A 20893-nucleotide genomic window follows, 5' to 3' on the forward strand; every position below is an offset into this window, starting at 1 on the left:
GGGACCTTGACAATGATGACCTGTGGTTAAGGGGCTTTTCTTTTTTGTTCCATACTTATAGACATTACAGCTGTCTTTCTGTTGCTTTAGCAAGGCTAAATCTGTACTGGGCTTATGGTAGCATAGTTGAAGAAGAAGGTGTAAACTTATAGCATAAGTTTAAATAAATGTGCCCAGATGGCTGCCCCCCCCTGAGCCTGGTTCTGCTGGAGGGTTCTTCCTGATAAAAGGGAGTTTTTCCTTCCCACTGTCCTAAGTGTTTGCTCATAGCGGGGTGTTTTGATTCCTGGTGTTTTCTCTTTATTATTGTAGGGTCTTTACCTTACAATATAAAGTGCCTTGAGGTGACTGTTTGTTGTGATTTGGCGCTATATAAATAAAACTGAATTGAATTTCTCCGACCTCTGACTGCAGTTGTTACCACCTGCATGTAACCCACCTGTGGTGGGGATGTAATTACATTATTTGAACACAACAAGCATAACCGTTCCCGACTCCTGAATAAATGCTAACTAATATGCGGGGCATAGTCTACGAAGAGAGAACACGAAGCAAAGTAACTGTATCAGCGGCATCCGTTTGATGTAACAGAGCGAGAGAGAGAGAGAGAGAGAGAGAGAGAGAGAGAGGGGAGGAGAGAGAGCGTGAGCAAGAGAGAGAAAGAGCGCGTGAGGACAGAGAGCGAGAGCGCACGAGCATCTCCTGCTCAGACTCTCCAAGGAGGCTGAGATGTAGACAGGATGAAACTGGCGGGGTGTTTTTCCGAGGACCGTGCCTCTTGGTTGTCGTTACCTGTCGTGGTGTATCATTACCATCTATTTATTACCTGGGGAACAGGAGGAGCGTATTACCATTTTATCGATGTCTGAGGATTATGGACCTCTACAATAACGAACAGCGGTGTAACGGTTCGGACACCCGCACCGTTCTTCTTCTTCTTTCCTTTATTAGCTTACACATTTTTAAAGCACTGGCATCGGTAATTTTCTCACAAAATGTTGAATTTAGCGCTCTGTCGACGTGAAGGATGTCCGTGGCACGTCATTTTTTGTTGCCGCTGGACATGAACGTGTGCGGTGCACAAACCTGTGGACGGGCGCCGTTTCCCAGGCAGTATGATACAATATTTTGACATAAGCGTTATTTTTGTGTGTTACGCTCTATTGCGCATGCCTAGTGTTAGCTATAGAAAGCTGCCCGACGCCACTTCTCTCCGTCCTGGCCGTGATGTAGGAGCGAAAAAGTGACGGGACCGGGGGGGACTACATTAAAAAAAATGCGTTGGCAAAGTGGCAGCGTGGCGGCCAAAGGATTTGAGTTGAGATCCTTCATGAAATAGATTGTGCCATAAACTGAAGAATGTCAGGGACACCAAATGCAGAGGCTGAAGGAGTAGTCTCCAAAGTGCAAGTGAAAAAGGAGATCAAGACAATCGTGGAAAATTTGGAAACCATCCTGGGAGACCTCAAGGATGTAGCCAAAGAGCTCAAAGAGGTAAATTAGAAGAAGGGGTCTGCCATGTGTAATGTTATTTCCACAGGCTGGCTGTGAGGGTGCGCTTTCTAAGTATCCTTGACTGAGAGGAGATGGAGAGCTGACATCGACCTCACCACTGGGGCCTGTGTAAGAGACTACATACTCCACACATACACACTGTGCTCCTCCCCTTCCCACTAATGTATGTGATCATAATCTCCAACATGAGAGACATTTGGCACTGGGAGGACATGGGGTGTGAAATGGCAGGACAGCTTCTTCACCCTGACTAATAAGCTTTGATGAAGGTGTGAAAAAATGTAAGCACAATTAATATTTAATGGACAAGTTGGTGCATACAGGAAGGTGCTTTTGCATTAGATTTCATCATCTTAATGCTGACTCTTGTTTTGGTCCAAATTATATCCTGCCAAGTAATAGAAAAAAGTGGTCGTTTTCCTTTCACATGTCAGCTCCCTCGATCTCTTGTAGTGTCTCTCTGATTCTTTATCGTCATCTTTCTCTGTCTTCAATAGTTGATCTCGATCCTTTCTTGATTTCTTGGTGTGTGCATTCGTCGTCGTTTTCCTTCTCCTCTCTAGTCCTGAAGGATCAAAACTCTCAGGGCTGTCTGATTAGACTTCTCAAATCTCCAGTGATGGAGAGACTACAGAGGTTTCTGTAGAAATCGGGATATATATGCCTCTGTGACATATTTTCATTTCATTCACATCAGACTCTTTTTTTTTTAAATCAGTCTCACCCCCACAGCAGAAATAATGTGCAGTCTTACCTGCTTTTATGCTTGCATTCCTCTGCTGGGCGCACACCAGGCATCCAGCCTGCTCTGCCAAACCTCTAACCTTAACATGACAGGCTGTCATTCTAATACAGCTCTATTGCGTACAGCCTCTGGTGCATTATGGATGGGTAGTCAACACAGCATCTGTCTCCTTCTGCCACTCTGCTCCCCTCACTGTCATTTTTTTCTGCAACTTTGACTGAATTACACTCCTTTTGTGTTTTTCAGCAGTTTACAATATCTCACAGCAGGCACCAGAGATAAATGAGAAGAATGTAATCCATCTATTGTGATCTTTTTATGTGATGTGCCCTTCCTTTTTTCTTCCTTTCTTCCTCTTTTTTCTTTTGCTTCTGGGAGATTGTGTAGAGGATCAGTTATTCTGACACCACACACACTAAACACATACCTCGAGGGGGTGTTACTATCAAAGCCAGTGTTTGGGGTGTAATCCATTTGAAATGCAGTTATCTGTTATAACTCACAGACGGGGCTGGAGCCGAGCCTGGCTCCAAGGAGGGACCCTGCCCAGATGCTTGGCACAACCGCCAAAGCTGCCTGGCCTACAGCAGGGGCTGCACACTGGGATACTGGTATTACCTCTTGTGTGTGTGTGTCCGAACAAATTATCCATTTAAAGACTGCATGGAGAGTTTAGCACTCTGCCCTAGCCTTCCATCTTTATTTTTATCACTCCCTCTCAGTCACTCGCTCTCTCCTTAGCCGCTGTTTGGACATGCATTTAAAGCCACATGATAGCAAATGTGCTTTAAAGCAGGCTAACGTACTGGGTACTCAAAGAGAAGCACCCCTAATCCAGAAGATAAACATATATAAGCTCTTTGTCTGAAATGTTGCAATTTTACTTTCTGGAGAAAATTTCTCCTTGGTTACTTCAGCAGTCTTTGAGCTATGATACCAGGCATGCTCTACTCAACTTATGTTAGACTTTTTTTTAGACCCTCTGAGAGCTGCAGAGTCAAGCATTAGCAAAATGTCCAACACTAATTCAGTTCTGGGCTTCAAAGGAAGCACCACTCTCCAACAAGGGAAGAGAAGCAGGAAGGAACTGTCCTCCAAAGAGAATGTTTTTGGACAGACATCTGAAAATGCTTCAAGAACGTGGGCATTATATTACTAAGTACCAGTTATTAGCTCCCAGAAGAGTTTACTACAATGATTAAAATTTATCTGCCATGTTAAAGGCGCTTTGGGCAATGTTTACGAGGTATTAAAAACACTTCCAGCATCCAGATATTGCTTGAACACTGTAAATGTAAATGTATAGTGGAGTAACTGTGTCCATGGAAAGTGGTTACATTTCTACAGATAAAATGTGAACAGTCTATCATTGTTTAGTTGTCCAGTCAGTCCTTGGTTGATCTTAGGTGGGTGCATACTGATTGGTTGATTGCTGGAAATTAGGGGTGTCACAATCGGGGTTATTATACCTTTTATTTTATTTCATTTTTACGTTTTTTACATTTTTGTTTAGTTTTATTTAGTTTCATGAGTGAGTTTACCTACTTTCAGTTCACTTTCTGTTTAGTTTTTATTAGTTGCAGTTAAAGGTGGGAATCACCAGAAACCCCATGATACGATATTGTCACTATACTATTCCTATGATACAATATTATTGGGATTTTTAATGTTTTGCCATATGTATGTATGTATTGTAATAACATATATTGCAGTTTATAACCAAGATAAACTTTGTCAGTATCTGTCAGCTCTAAAGTTATTTCACTTCAGTTATTTTTTGCTGCAAAATTAGATTGTTAAGCATATCAACACTGCCACTAAAACCTGCCATAAATTTTGCCAAGATGGAGTCAGTCTGTGATTGAATGGGGTCAAGTTGGCAATTACATGCAATCTGTTTCTGATAATGCAGCAATTCCTGTTCTATAGGAATATATCCAGAATACAGCCAGCTGGCAACCAGTTGAGCGGAGTCCCTTCAAGTTGTGCTCATTGACAAAGACTCTTTCAGACTGATGGCAACATGTTGGCAATCTGTCTGCATTTATAGATTAGACAGCAATTATTTGTAAACCTTTGACAGTCTCTCTCATAGTGATTGGAGTCGGTCCCAATCAGATGTTGACTGTTTGCAGAAAGTTTGCCACCTGTCATGTGACCTCTACAATCACCTTGTGATCAAAAGTGGTCATGAGTGTGCAATATCTCCCAAGCTCTGGGCAACCATTTATATATATATATATATATATATATTTTTTTTTTTTTTTTTTTTGTTGTAGATGCAAGGAGGTTGCGGTCCTCCTACATGTGACTGAGCCATTAGCTTGCTCTGAATTAGCTTTGTCAAGCTAAATGTCGCCACACAAAATGTCATGATACTATGCTGTGTCGATTTTTTCCCCCAAACCCTAGTTTCTGTGTTAGTTTTAGTTCCCTTTGTGATTATCATTTATCAGGGGCAGATTTAAGAAGTTCAGAGCAGAAAGGCATTTCCTATAAAGTATATTTTTATGACATGTTAACTGGTTTTAGTCAACTACACTAGCTTTGTTTACAGTGGTAAATGGACTAGTACTTATATAGCACCTTTCTACTCAGTTTGAACACTCAAAAACATTCTGCTAAAACTCGGGGTTCAGTATCTTGCCCAAGGATACTGGCCCAAGACACATGGATTGGATCGATCGATCCACCGAGCTTCCGATTGGTCGATGACCTGCTCTACTACCTGAACCACAGTGCCCCAGTAACCATAGCCACATAGTGACAATAACCTTGATATTTAAAAGTGAAATTTCAATATCATGTCAATAATGAACATGTGAAAATATCATAAATAACTGCTATTGTTCTTTTTGTAGGCTTTTATATAGTTATGGTTACAGACCTTGCTGCCGCTTGTGGTTTGAGTTTAATGAATTTGCTAAAAAAAAAAAAAAGCAACAAAAATTCAGCATTCTTCCTTCTCATAAAAACATTTGGCATCCACCAAAGAGGTTTTGCCAAAGGAAAATCACCATGAAAGTGTTAACAAAATTATTTTGACCATTTTTTCATATGGGTTTTTTTTTCTCAAAATTAAAATTGAATTATGTTTATCAAATAAAAAAAAACATAAAAATAACAACAACAAAAAAGGAAAATGCAAAGACTTATATTTAGTAAGGTAACACAGACTCTTTGCCTTACATATATGTGGGCCATGAACCCCCCCCAGGTTATTTATAGGGGTGATATTGAATCTGAAATAGTCATTAAGTTATAAAAAAAAAAAAAACAGTTTGTGCAGTTGTTAAATATTAATATACTTTATACGTTTCCTTGTTTTTGCCAAGGTCAGCTGTGTGGCAGGCAGGATGTGGACCCAAATGCAGGATTTGGAAGACTGACATAACCTTAAAGAAACTTTGCTGTTTCACAAAAAAAGGAGTAACTGAACAGAATCAAATATCCAGAAACTAGGAATCTCCAATAACATGGAACAAGGAAACACACAACCATGAGGGAGAATGCGACAAAGAACAGAGGGAGATTTAGACAATATATACACACACCAGGTAATTAGGGAGATGGAAAAAAAAAATCAGGGAACGGAGCTGAAACTCATTGGGGAAATCAATCAAAGGAAGCAAAACTAAACACAGTGCACAAGAGATGAGACACTATCAAAATAATACAGTTAGAAATTAAGACAGAGACAGACTCACACATCCAAACTTGACACAAAGACGGAAAGGTAAACAACACAGAGACAAGACTGACCTCACACAGCAGATGCTAAGGACAAAAAGATGAGACTAGAACAGACTGCACACGAAAGGGAACTAACATCACAAAACAAGGAACCAAGGACTAGAAGTAAAGATAAACTCAAAAGTACTAGGAAATAATATTATACTGAAAGGACAAGATATAGAACTAGAACATAAATCCAGAACCAGGACACTTTTTACTGCACTGGAGGGAAAGTAATGTACAACTTTGCAAGGTAATGCACCTAGTGGCTGTTTGCCAACCACCATTCAAAAAACAAAAATAGAAGAATACAGTGCCAGCTACCAAGCATGTGTGGCGCTGTGAGATTATGTCTCACCGTACAAGCAGGAGAAACAAGCAAATCAAAGGTGGAAGTGCATTAAACCTGCATTCTTTCTAATGACCAACAGGGGGCTGGAAAAAAGACTTCCAGTTCTTTATGGGAGAATGGCCCTCAGTTTCATTACTATGTGGCCTCAGCAAACACTCTCTTGATGACTTTCTGAGTTTAGTCACTAGTTTCATGTCATGTAAAACAAAATACAAAGTCATTATTATTAATATTCCTATGGTCATTCTAAGACTCTGAAATGAGGATTGTCTGGGGTGTTCTCATTGGCAACAAAATCACTAAACATGTCATTACATCCACTTTCAAAACACCAAGATGGCAAAAATTAAAATTTGATTTAAATACCCATCCCCATTTTTTTTCATAGATATCAGGTTAGTACTGCCATCAATATTTGATTTTATTATGATTTTTCTTTTTTAACTACAGTAATCATGATGTGAGAATCTTAACAGGACAGTGCTAGTGGAAATTCAGACATAGTGTTTTATATAATATACTATATGCATATTTGTGCAGGAGTATGTATGTTTGGTCTTAACTAGTTTAATTGTGCAGGATGTGGAAGTAGATTTCCTATGTCTTCTGTATGCAAGGAGTCCTGATCAAATCCTACATTCATTTCTGCTAAACTTTGCAGAACATTTCTGATATTTCCTTTGTGATTTGTTTAATGTTTCCTTATGATCTGTTGTATGGTCTATATTATATTTCAAAGGAAAAAAATCAATTGGTTATGTCTTTTTCATGCTGATTTTGACTAATAGGAAACTTTCAGTCTTGTGATTTTTTTCACACCTCTGCACTGTTCTTTTTTTATATCCCTTTGCCTTTGTCATCTTCCCCCTTTTCTTCTTTCCTAACATTGGTTTTATATTACAAATGATGGTTTTCCCGTCTTACATCACAGGATATGTTTGGTACTGCTACTTCTCTTGAAATCTACCGGTGCATGAGATTGATGTAATCTATCACTTAGGTCATAATCTGGCAGGCTTGTGGCTTTTCTCATACATCATACTGATATTTATTTTCTCTCACTGTGGTTGTGATTGGGATGTGTTAATCAATCTTCAGTCTTATGAATTTGGAAGTAAAGTGTTTCCTCTTTAAATTTTAATTAGGAATTTAAAGATATATTAATATTGCCTTTTCTTCATTTTCTTAGCCAATATCCTAATGCTTTTTCCCAGTTGGCAGCTTTTTAAATGAAACTGTAATAGGGCTTTGCAATTATTTACATTTAAATACAATTATGATGGCTTCTGCAATTATAGAAATTAGATAATTGATGTAAAAAATTTGTGTCTTTCCTTTACAGCAGTGCACTTTTGCTCTTTACTAAAACCCCAAACTCAGTCCCCCATAGGCTCTGGCAGATTTAGATCAGCTCAAGCCATGATGATAGAAAAAGAACCTTTTATTAAAAAGAGTTTGGCTGTTTGGAAAACTTTGGTTCAAGAAAAGATAAAATTTCAAAATCAGATCAACTTGTGAAATAATTGTGATCTCATTACTGACCAAAAATAATCACCATTACAATTTATGTCATAATTAGTGGCTCCATCGTGTAGTGCTTTAGACACATTTGCCTAACAAGCGTAAGCTCCCGATTTCAGTCCCAGGAGAAGACACAAATCCTTTTGGGCTTGCATCAAGAAGGGCATCCGCCATAAACAATCTGCCAAGTCAAACATATGGAGCTACCTGCTGTGATGATCCCTTGTGAATAAGGAAGCAGCAGAAAGTAGCTTTTACAGTTTATACCATAATCAGACAACCCTAATTTCATCCTCTTGTGGCACACTCAGTTTTTATTCCTGACCTCAGCTGTCATAGTGACACTTCCTGTTCTCATCAACAGGTTGTTCATGAGATTGACACCCTAACTTGTGACCTGCAACTAGAGGAGGACGGACTAACGGACAGCTCAAAGACAGACACAATGAACTCCAGCTCAAGCTCCACCACCACCACCACCACAGCTTCCAGCCTGGAGAAGATGAAGCTCTTCCCCGATGATTGCTTGTTTAAAACACCTGCACCCCTAACACCGGTCCCCATCAACCCTCCTGCAGTCCTGACTGTACTCAAGAAGCCACACCCACCTCTACCACCACCAAGGCATACCCCGCTGAGAGCCGAGGATCACAACGTCAAGAATCTGCCTCATCCAACTTTAGTGTTATCAGGGAATATATCCAAGGCTAATGGGTCTCTATTAAGGAATGGTGGAGTTTTCCCATTGAAATCAAACAGGGATTTATTCTCCTCCACGCCATGCTTTATTTCTAGTGACAGTGGGATCCCTGAGTCGGGTCTTGTTCCTACATTGCCCAGACCCATGCCTCTTCTACGGCATGAAAAGAACAAATGCCCCAAGGCTCCCACCAGGGAGCCTCGTGAGCGGGAACGTGTCCGTTTCAGCGAGAAAGTTCAGTTTCACGGCTATTGCCCAGACTGCGACCTCCAGTACGATGTAGATGACACAGAGCTACACTTACAGGCTGAGTTGAATGACTTGAGGCTCAGCCCAGTGCATTGCTGTTCCTCCTCCCCTCCTCCTCCTCATTCTCTTTCCCATGAATTCATGTTGGAAAACGGCGGACTACCAGTCAGCCACAGTTTTCCGCCAACGGGAAACACTCCTCCACCTTGTGTGCCTCCCCACACACCTTCCCTCAAACCCCAGAAGACAATCCTTCGCAAATCAACCACCACCACGGTTTGACGCAAAACCCCACTGTTGTGTCTAGCTTAAACATTTTTGAATCATTCATAGTGTTTTCTACTTTATGAGTGCTTTCTACTCCAGTTGAACTTTGGATTATCCATAGAGAAGAAGGGATGGGAAATAAGAAACAAAAGTGTGGATAAAATGAGTGGAACAGAAAAAGACACCGCCATGGGCATCAAGACATACACAGGGAGATCAGAATGAAGCGGTGAGTGTTTGTGCATATATGAGTGGTTCATAAGGAAGGTTTGTTTACTCCCCATGAGTCTGTCTGTATTCCTGTTTTTGTTTGTTTGTTTAATATATCTTCATATGTGCAAAGGTGTTCCCAGGATATTTCTAAGGAGCGTGTCACAAGAGGGACCAAGAACAAGACAGGAAGAACAAATACAGTGTAAAACATTGTCATAGAAAATATTTGGTACGTTTTTCAGGCTCACATGCATCCCCACGACCTCATACCAATGCAATCACTTAAAAAGTGGCACTGCACACAAGTTTAATGTCATCCTGTATTGTAAAGTGGCAAAACTGTACTTAAACTCTTTACTAAGTAGAAGTCAGAATCCTACTTACAGTAAGTACAGTAATAGGTTGCAAGGTTGACTATCAAAATATCCCTTAAGTGCATCAAGTAAAAGTTCTCATTACAGTCATATACATGATATCATTTGATCATAATTATTAATTCATTAATGTGTATGTGTCTCTAATGTTACAGCTGGAGATGATTTTATTACTTATATACTGCTGGGTAGTTTTAACTATATTAATACTACAATATATTTTAAAGTCAGCAAAATAATAGGTAACTACAGTTTTAAAACAGTTGTTGTGGAGTACAAGTACAATATTTGTATTCAAAATATAGTGAAATAGAAGTAGAAAGTAACACAAGATAATGTCATGTGCATATACCATACCAAGCCTGTATATTATATTTAAGAAATACTTAAATAAAGTACATTAAAATACTGTACTTCAGTGAAGTAATTGGTTAAATGTAATAAGTTGCATCACATTATCAGTCCTGTTAATGCATTTATCTAAGGATGTTGGGCACTGTATAGTGAACAGTACTCTAGCCCAAATTATATTTTTATTATGGTACTGTGGTGCCACCTATTTTTTATTTTTTTAGCTGTGTTATTCAGAAGGTTATCCATACCAAGTCTGTAAACTCAGGAAGTTCTTTATGAGAAATAATCTGACTAATTCACAAAGCACCTCAGATTTTATACAAAGCCTTAAAGATCTTCCAAATATACTGGCACATAAACAGAATATATATCTTCACACATACCTGCCTAGATTCACAGTTAGGGCTGGGAGATAGACAACTTGGTACTACCTTTTTCTTCATTGCCATCAAGTATAGTTGATGTGTGAGACTGTAGAAGTGAAAGAAGAGAGAAAATGAAAAGAATGACACGGTAGGTTGGAGAGGGAGAAAGAAGTGTTAGCTGAGGCAGCTGGCATTTTGAATTGCACCGGCAGACGTCTCTACAGCGCATAACAATTGAAAAATCTTTTATTTATTTTTTTCTAATAAAGTCTGTGTTTAGCAAAAAAGTCTCGTTTGCGTAGACATCCACCCACCACCTGCTGTGAGATCAGCACCACCCCCTAAATGGATAGTAAGCTTATCAGTTCTGCTCTTGAGTAGAGAGAATCAGGTGGAAAAAATGCTGAACTATTTCCTTATAAATCAGCAGTAAATCTCAGTCTATATGAACAGTTGGTAGTCTCCACTTTATTGGCTTCTATTAAGAAGCATATTTTATAAAGTCTGTTATTTTTGTGTGTGTGAAATGTGTGAGCATATGGCTGATATTTTCAGTACATCTGAGATAGTTTTCAAATCTGTGTGCGTGCCTGCATATATCTCTTTGTATTTACACAGGTGTGTGTGAAAAGCACGAGTCAGTTTGCTATACTGGGGAGACAGCACACCCAGGAGTTAGATGAGAATAGTAGCACCTTCCTCCCAGCAATGCCCTTAATTAGCTGGATTAGACTACAGGAGATAACAGCTCTGCCTCAGAAAGCCTTTGTACCAACATTAGCCTTGACAAAGCTCTGAACCACTGCTAAACATATTTTTTATGACAAAAAGAGCGAGAGGAGAGAGCAAGCTAACAAGCAGAGGAACTAAGGAAGGAAATAATTCCTTAGTTCCTCTGCTCCTCGAGGAGCAAGGTAAAGATGTGTGGAGGACAGTTGCAATGCTCAGGAGGCATGATGTTATATAAACAGTGAATTTAATATGTATATCACTTATATGTTTCTGTTGGGGTGGTGGGGGCGGGATGCTTGAAGGTTAAAGCTGAGAAAATCAGGGAATGAAAACTGCACACTGATGACTAAATCCAATGCGAGACCTTGTTGGCCTTACAATCTAAAATCGGCATCTAGATTAGGGATCAGTGGATATTTAGCCATGAGAAAAATGAGAAAGTGTAAGAGTGAGCGGGGGCTGGGGCTGGGGGTGAGGACAGAGAGGGTGAAAGTGTAGGATAGAGGGAAAGTGTGTGTGATAGAGACAGACAGAGAGAGATGGTGATGCAGTGAAGGCTGATGCTCTTTTGGCTGCATTGCCCTACTGTTATGTAGGCGCAAATGTGGATGTATGTTTGTCCTTTCGATGAGTGGCCACAGCACAGAATATCCACTGCAACGGTGTATTAATGGATTCTGGACTCTGCCATCAGCATGCACACATTTGTGTATATAGAAATACATATTTTATCCAAATAGAATAAGGTGTATCATCAATAGATGCTGCTTATGGCTTTTGCCACTGTAGGAGTTTATTACTAGCTGAGGAAATTGACACATTGGTCTTGGCATCATGTGATTACAGGTACTTGTTGCAAATGTCTGTATTTAAAAACTGTTAGGCTATCAGCTAGCATATGAATGAGCTAGCCGCTAGCTCATTTATGTAATTAGCTGAAACATTTTGTACCATGTATCTTTTTTTTTTTTTTTAACTTCTTATCCAAATCAGAGTCCAGGGCTGGAAATTAGCCCAGCTGTCATGGAGAGAGGGGTTAGGTAGGCTCTGAGCAGGTCACCAGTTCACTCACAGGGCTAACACAGAGAGACAGACATCTATTCTCCATCATATCCAACTAATTAAGAATCACTGAACCCTTTTTTTTTTTTTTTAGCCTGTGGGAGGACATGCAAACTCCACACATAAGGGCCCCCAGCTGATCAGTGAGATTGAACACAGAACCTTCTTGCTGTGAAGTTTTAAACACTGCACTGCCCCAAACTCGGTCAAACTTTTCTTGTTTCTGACTACAAGGGCAACTATGGTAGAACTTTCTGTTAAACATTGTCCCCTGATGGTGAAAATTTTAGTTAAGTTTTGAAAACAAAACACAACCATATAAAGGAAAACATTGAAAATGTAAAGGCATTTGCCCCTTTTTCCCTTTCCCACTGTGTCTAGTTTGTGGTTATTGCTGATGCACTTGCTAGTTTAAGTCTTACTGAATACAACATGATATATATTTTGTAAATTATGGTCGCCATTAGAGTTGAAAGGGCTAAATTCAGGTATGTTTTAGAGCGTGCCTATTTTGTGATTGACAAGTTTTTTACAACACGAGCATGAGGGTGTAAGGATAGCAGAAATTTAGTATTCAGTACCAGTACCAGCAGAATGACACAGTTCTCGATACCCATGTTGATAGCACTGTAAAAAAATTATCCCATGTAATTAAACATGGGATATTAAAAAGGATTTTAAAAAGGAATATTACAAAAATGGTATTTCTGTAAATAAAAGCAACAACAGTACAAAACTAAAATTGTTAAAAGTATATTTTGTTGACAAGACACAGACTGAAATGTTAGTACTACTGACACTACTACAAGGTATAACATAATCAGTTACATTACATTGGCCAAATAAGTATTTAACGTAAGACTGCAAAAAATTTTGTCTATGGAAACTAGCTGTCTTAAATCAAATGGTAATGTATTACAGGATAAGAAGGATAATATTTTTGATAATGTTAATATCAATTAAAGCTTGAATTCTTTGAACAGATTTGGATGCCGGTCTTTTAGGAGCTTCACCAAAGTGGAAATATTTCCTCTCTTGGTCTGAATACCAGGTTAGCGTCATTTGCATACTTAATGTTTACTAGAGTGTTTGCTATTCAATTTAACAAAACTTCACGACCGTTAAACTTTGTTGAAACACCAGCGGATACACGTGAACTTTGCTTTATAAAAGTTACATTAAAGATTTGCAAAGTCTACAAAGAGACTACAGCAAGCTTTGAGTAGGTTTCCATATTTTATTGCATTGAGATTTGATCTGCGTTTCAGCAGTAAGTTAAATTCTGGCATTACTTTTAATCTACCCTGTATTAATCTGCCAAACGTGCGTGACAGAAAGATGCCAGCATGAAGTGGGAGAAACTGTTCAGACATTTGGGCTGGCTGACCGATACACAAGTCTTTGGTTTCATCAGTCACTGGTTTTACACATGTATGACCTATTATCAGATTGTTCTTGTAACACAAAAATCACTACTGCTCTGACCATGGGTGTAGGAGTTTTTCACAGTTTTTGCAAAGGCTAGCTGAGCTCCAGTGCTCCAGGCTTGAGGATAAAGTTGTAATGGGCAGGGAGGAGGTGGATATTCACCGCCTCCATCATGAGTCAGGACTGACTCAAATGCACTGACCTACTCCCTACAGCTCACAGCTCTTGTTCATAACCCATCTCTCTCTCTTTCTCTCTCTCCTTCTCCCCGTCTCATGCTCTCTCTCACTATTTCTTCATTTCTTTCTTCCTTTCCCCTTGGATGATGCTTTACTCCCACTCAGCAGCATCTGTATGCATAACAGTCTCTTTCTGCACATGCAGCTCCATATACATGTGGGTGAGGTAGCTATTATTAAAACATATCTGGCACTTTGTACAGCAAACGCTTCTGTTTTTATGTTTAATCAAAAAAGATCAGGCACTTCCTGACTTTGAATGACGAACGACCTTCTAGGGATGACGGCTTTTAGTCCTGATTGTTATGCATCCAGTACAGCCTCCATGTACAGCTTTTAGGTTTCAGTCCCACTTCCTGCTCACATCACTAGTCCATTTACAGGTTAAATTGGTAAATATGCTGCTTCCATAATGAGTTGAAAATCCCTAATATCTAAAGGCTTGATGTGTAAATGTAAAACTGTTACAGTAACAAATGCAGAAGAGAGGGAAGCTCATAAACTGGGGTTCATTTTAATTACCAAAGAATCCAAGTTTAAGAATTACAGATTATAGGTGTAGGCTCCCATTTTACATTGTGGTAACTTAGACAGGTGCTCGTTCAGGATTTGGACCCAAAACCTCACACAGAGGCTAGATAACAACAGTCTAACATCCAAACCTGTCCTACAGCCTAATAAAGGAGGCATAGAAATCAGTTTTCTTTGTGCCCAGATCAAAGTGAAATTAATTTTATTGATTGCCTTGGTATTCTTGGTGATAAATAGCCTAAAAATGTAACCGATTGATTTTCTATGTTCCAGAAGCTGCAATTCCAGCAGAGACAAACATTTTCTAAAGCACCAACTGAATGACTGTAAATGCACTGACAATACAAAGCACAGTTTGTGCTGATGCAACTTTATAGCTGGGCTTTATTTGGTAGTGTTAACAGGTTGTATTCCTTCAGCAGAGAATGTGTCTAGAACCTGCTCCAGACCAGGTTATATGTTCAGGATAAGTTGCCATGGTGATCCAGTCAGGTAAAAAGATGAACCTTTATCACACTGAAAACTCTGACTTTAAGCTTAACATAGCTTGCTCACCCATTAATCTCGCTTTGTAGTACACCCCTCAGGTCAGTTACTATGATTTGCTTCTTCCTATAATAGTCATATGCATGTGCTTATAGTGCTTCCACTGACTGTATTGTCTTGGTTCCATTTTCCAACCTGGCAATCGTACAATGTGTGATAAAACTCAAAAGATGTGTCAGAGTGAGGCGCATTTTGCCAGTGAATATTAATTAGCTGTTGTGTCTCGGTCTGATTGTTTGCGGTGATAGTCTGCCAAGAGACACAGTTGTCTGTTTGCTCATCCCATTCTGCATGCATCATTTACTTTGATTTTTGTTTCCCTCAATCAACTACATTCCGTTGCAATCATTGAAAAATTAAATTTCTATGGGAGAAGCATTAAACAAAATGAAAACCAAATCATTTTGGTGTTTTGTGCCAGAGGCATTACATCTGTAATGGAGATACTGTGTGCGAGGTTCATTAGAATACAAATAGACATGACCTACATTGCCAAACACCAGAGCATTCAAAGCAAATCTGGTGCACATTCGGTCTGAATGCTGGCTCTCTTGGTGCTTCTCCATCAGTGACTCAGGCAAAGTCATGACGTGGGAAAATGAGTGGGCATGTGTGTTTATCAAAATGCATGTGCGCACTCTTATGCATATATTTTAATGTTAAAGAGGATAGATGCGCATGAGTTTTAAAAGGTGAAAGAGTGCAAAAAGACTCGTGGGTATATGCAGCCATGTGTGTAAGACGGAGTCAAAGGGCGTGAGATGGCTCAGTGCAACTTAGAAAGCTTTGGTGGTGAAGCAAACTTAATCTGAGGATTTCACGCTCCTTTGGAGATTGTTAAAAGTTAGAGGCATCAGCTGCACCTTACTTGGGGAAGGTAAACAATATCTCAACAACAGGATCAGATCTGTAAGAGCCACAGTGGCCCAGATGGGGTCCTCTGCTCACTGAACCACTCCAGACTTGAGTAAGAAGTACTGAAAAAAAAAAAAAGGGACTGCTATTTAAGGAGTAACACAAGTCTAGGCAATTGTCTGTCACAAAAGGGAAGGCTTATTAATCCACGGAGGAAAATGCAAGACGGTTCAGTCCTATTAGTGTTGATGATTCGTGTATGTGTCGCTTGGTATTTGTGCCTTGGCGTATTTTCATTGTGGTTCATGAAAAGTTATTGTTACTGCTGTGACTGCTCTGTCAAGTGGCTCTCCTCTCTGCAGTCAGATATTCACACTAATGCATTTCCTATTTTTTTTCCTCTGCAGGGCCCATTGAGATACTTGAGATATGAGAGGAAGGGATGCTTGCTTCGTACACCAATCGACCCTGGCTGATCAGGCAGGGAGGAGCCAGAGCTAAGGCCCAGCATCCACCACCATTTACATAAAGTGCTTGTGGCTCTCAATCAACGGGAGATAGCATCTTTGAGACAATTTATTTTGATGTTTGAGTACTAAACCTCCGGGCACCAGCTGTGCTGGAGCAGTGTCACTGTCTAACTGGCAAAGCAGGAAAGGCAGTCACTGTGTGTTTGTGCACAAAGATGAATCTATTGATGTGGCGATAGTATTTTTATTCATATAAATGGTTGATTTAAAGATTCAAACACTACTGAAACCCTATCATCAAAAGTAAAGATGAAGCAGTACAAGATGGGGTGAAATGATGTCAGTCAGTATTTGAATGATGTCTATACAGACTTTTGCTCTGTGCGTACTCAGATGGAAATCAATAGCTCCACTCAACCGATGGAATTTGCCTTTTAAGAATTGTAATTGTTTGTGTCTGGAGAGCCCAGCAGCTCTGCCTGGGAGCAAAATGCTCTCTGCTGGACTGCAGATAAGGAGAAAATAATAATTTTGTCAGTACATGCCATATGCACCGCCACAGAGTGTTTTGGAAAGACTCATGTTTTGAAATGGTTGATGACGCTGTCACTGATCCTTGTCCAGAAATTATGTTCGTCGTACATCAAAATCTATCTGCTCAACTGGTGCCATGCAAGCTGTGTTTATTTCACAATAACATGCAGAGATTCAGTACAGTCTGGCATAGTTACAGCTTTAAAGGGTTATTGAAGAAGTAATAATTTGCATCAAATTTTGTTTGTATACAAATATACATGTATATTTCAGGCATTTTTCTACAGAGACTTTAACATTTAAAGAGATGATATTTTTGATATTGTGTTGGATGACTGAGAGGTATTTTGATGAAAGCTGACATTCCCTCGAGGTATATGTTTTTCAGGGCAGAGCCAGATGAGTTATTTATACATACAGAATCATGTTTACATGAATGAAAAACTTAAGTATCATAACTTAGAGAAACTTTACAGCATGGGCTGCATCGGGAGAAAGAAAATATAATACGGAGATGAAAGGTGGCGAAAACCAAATACCTAGTTGTGCTTTATCAGAAGAGAGGCATGAGACTGAATGAACGCATGACTGACTCTTCACTTTGTCCTGCCATCACTGTGTTTTTCTATGCATTTCTGTGGAGAGGCTGTCTGTTGGTGGGTCCCAAATGCTGGGTTTTCTGCCCTCCACAACACAGAGTTAAGAAGTATTCCCTCTTATTCCCTCATCCATCGGGTTAATCCTGACATCAATTTAAAACTGACACATTTCCATGTTGCTTTGGGTAATGAGTCATAGGTAATTAAATAATGATGAAGTGTATTTATATATAGCACTTTTGAAAACCAGAGGAGAACACAATCAAAGTATAAAGAAACAGAGTAAAAGAAAGAATACTACTCTAAATAGATAAAACATGTATAGTGTGTTTATATAAAATCAGTCAAATCTGCTATAAGTTCCCACCTGACACCCTCAGAATCAGCTGATTTTTTAATACAATAACTTGTATATTTGATACTATGAAAATGAGTTACTGGCCATCAAAGTACATTTTTTTCAGCATTTTTGATTCTGTGTAATTTCCATGCAGCAGATAACCACATGACATGGAAAAGACATTAAACTCAGTTCAAAACTGCAATTAAATAAATTCTATACCCACTTGAAGTGTCACCATCTACAGTCGAGTCAGCACGTTTTTTTTCTATAAGCAACTGTGAGCATCAATATCATGGAACATAATCACAGTTCAGTTTCAGCAGCAAAACTACACAAATGTCTGTGAAGCAGAGTAAGAGAAACAAGCACTGATACCCTGAATATTTTGTCTCCTGATAATTCACTAAAAAAAGGTGCATTTTGGGTAAACTTTCAAGTGTCATATCTAGAGCCAAAATGATTCATGGCACACCAATATTGGCGATTTGCTGAACTTTTGGTATCACCATTTATGAAATTTATAAATGAAAATGTAAAAAGTAAAGACAAAAAGAAACATCCTTCAACTGTTATGAGTTCTGACGTTGCATAATTTGCCCACCAGAAGGCACTCTGTAACGACCAGCTGATCCGGGCAGAATCAGCCAATCATTAAAAAGTAAATAAATAACTACACATACTACACCTGTTTCTCTTTCATGTGCAAGAAAAAAATATCAGCTGATATATCAGATTTTTTTTAAGTTACCAAATATTAGTGTTGGTCTTTAAAAGTCCTAAATCCATTGTCCATGTGGGATGTGGGATGGGTGGTTGGTTAAAAACAAAAGCATATGAAAGGTGTTCTTTTTACCTTCAGTTTGGTACCAGACTCATTTTCTTTCTGTGATTTCTTCTAGGTAGGTGCATGTAAAATTCATTTGGTTTGGCTTAAATGTGTTTTTCAGCCCTGAAAATGTTGTGTACTTCTTGCATTTAAGACGTTATCAGGACTCAAAAAGGCTGTAAAAAATAAAGTGACTTCAAAAGCACCAAATAGCCACCCAGTCCGTGTACTTTGCGGGTCAGTGACTCAGAAAATATTCACAGTATGGAGATAAAATGATTTATGGCTTTATTACGCATACTAAAGATACTGAACAAAAAATGAGCTTTTCTGAGGGGTAAGATGGGAGGCATTCACTGGTTTTTCATGTATACTTGATTGCTATTAAGCAACTTTTTTTTTTTTAATCAACACATCTCCCTGACTCATTTAGATTAGTGGCACCACACTTGTAAACTTCACGGCTTTGTTCTGAGTGGCTACAGAGACTGAATTAAAAACTAAACTCTGGATCAATAATAAATTGGTTTTAAAGCTGATTGGAATGTCTCAAAAGTTGTTAGTAATGTTTTATTGTGTGTCCACAAACTGTTGGGAAATAACTTGTGAGTAAACACTTTGCACTGTCAGTGTGTGTGTGTGAGTGTGTGTGTGTACGTTAACCCTAACAATACTTTTAGTGCTGATTTTATGTGTGTATTCTCTATTAAAAGCTGTCCTCTTGTGCGTTTATCTCTCAGATATGGTCCAACTCTGTGAACTGGGAGTCAAATGGGGGAAATTAAACCAACTCCAACAGCGTCACAGTTCATCAAAGTTACCAAAAAGCAGTGCGAGCAAACATTTCAAAAAGAGAATGACAGAAAATGGCATCAGCAGCTGCATCAGCTAATTGAAGATTAGTGTGATGAGATAGCAGGCTGGCAGTGCTAAAGGCCATCAGCTGTCTCCCGAAGAGATTCCGAATATTGTATTCATTAGAATAATTTAGATTAATTCATGGTGGCTTGTCATGGTCATACAAAAACAGGCCGCAGCCAGCAGCTCAGCACCATGAAAGTGACAGGGTTACAGGAACAGGGCAGCAGTGGCCTAGAGGACAGAGAGAGACATCGTAAGTTCAAATCCATGAACTGGAAAGCTCTGCTAAGAAAGTGTGCGTGGGAAAAGTCTGTTTAACTCTCTGCCTTTTAGAGTGCCCTCAAGCAAAGCGCTCCATAAAGGATTGCAGTTGAGCTGGGCAGCTTTTTGCAGCATAAGTGAGTGGGAAACAAGCCATGATAATAGATAATAGAAAACAACATGCCTTCAATTCTGTAATTACAGTGAATGTACAATTTTTCACAGAACAGAACAAACCAAAGAGGCTCATGGTGCTATAATAATTGCTATATAATTATTTAGAGACATGAAGAAACAATGAGCCATTGAACCTCAAAACTCCCAGTCACCTCCTAACACAGCAATTATATTATAAAGCAATATGTTGCATAGAAACAACATAACATCTTGTAAATTATTAGATAGTTCTCCTTTAAGCAGCGCCAACATTTAAATGCTGTTTAAGTAGTAATATGGCAGTAATAGCACTAGCAGTGGCGGTCTTGCGAGTATTATAATGTGGGTTTTTGTGCTTACGCCAAAACCTTTATTTTTATTGATTTATCAGCATTTTTTAATTGTTTGACAATTGCTTGGTTTATATCTATATCTCTATCTGTCAATCTATGATAGATAGATAGATAGATAGATAGATAGATAGATAGATAGATAGATAGATAGATAGATAGATAGATAGATAGATAGATAGATAGATAGATAGATAGATAGATAGATAGATAGATAGATAGATTACGCACACACATATATGTATATAAAAGTAAAAATTGCGCACACACAAACACACACATATAGGCGTTTCACTTCTTTGTTTGTCCTCCACTTCTCCAGTTTCCTCAAATGTTTTAAGGACAGACTGTACATTATGCCAAGATATGCCAGGTTTTCAGCTAATAGCTCTTTGGGAATCATATTGTTGCTGCAAAAATACTATTTTATGTCTGTCAAAGTGTGTTTGACTAAGGAAGTGGGGAAAATTATAAGCAAGCAACAGGCTGCTTGTAACAAAATGGCTAATTTCACAATTTAAAATTAGTTCTTTGCTAAGTTGTCTGTTATGTGACACAATGCTGGTTCATCCCTTGAGTCAGACCCATTTTTATGCTTGAATGATTCATAGGTCAGTGTTAGTGGTTAAAAAAAAAACCATTCCACTGAGAATGGTCAAGTACAAGGGCTGGATTAAGGATGAGCGAAAAAGCAACCAATGTCCAAATAA

At 39.0% G+C, this 20893-nt stretch overlaps 1 protein-coding gene across 2 annotated transcripts; it reads left to right on the top strand.

Moving 5' to 3' along the window:
* The first annotated feature begins 696 nt into the window (after positions 1-696).
* prr16 (proline rich 16) lies at positions 697-18446 on the top strand. Of its 2 annotated transcripts, XM_030737961.1 has the most exons (4): positions 697-1494; positions 8233-9313; positions 9428-9526; positions 16191-18446. In XM_030737961.1, exons 1-2 carry the CDS (start codon positions 1360-1362, stop codon positions 9097-9099), a joined length of 1002 nt encoding a protein of 333 aa, XP_030593821.1. In that variant the 5' UTR covers positions 697-1359; the 3' UTR covers positions 9100-9313; positions 9428-9526; positions 16191-18446. The 2 variants fall into 2 exon arrangements, with proteins under 2 accessions (XP_030593821.1, XP_030593820.1); XM_030737960.1 differs by lacking the exon at positions 9428-9526.
* Positions 18447-20893: the final 2447 nt, after the last annotated feature.

This window comes from Archocentrus centrarchus, chromosome 9 (assembly GCF_007364275.1).
Source record: "Archocentrus centrarchus isolate MPI-CPG fArcCen1 chromosome 9, fArcCen1, whole genome shotgun sequence".
NCBI classification, from domain to species: Eukaryota; Metazoa; Chordata; class Actinopteri; order Cichliformes; family Cichlidae; genus Archocentrus; species Archocentrus centrarchus.

What these genes read in the sequence shown, in the direction of transcription:
- prr16 (XM_030737961.1), top strand. Translation starts at nt 1,360, where the DNA reads ATGTCAGGGACACCAAATGCAGAGGCTGAAGGAGTAGTCTCCAAAGTG. An exon ending in TAGCCAAAGAGCTCAAAGAG is followed by an intron (nt 1,495 to 8,232) that starts GTAAATTAGAAG and finishes TCTCATCAACAG; the next exon opens with GTTGTTCATGAGATTGACAC.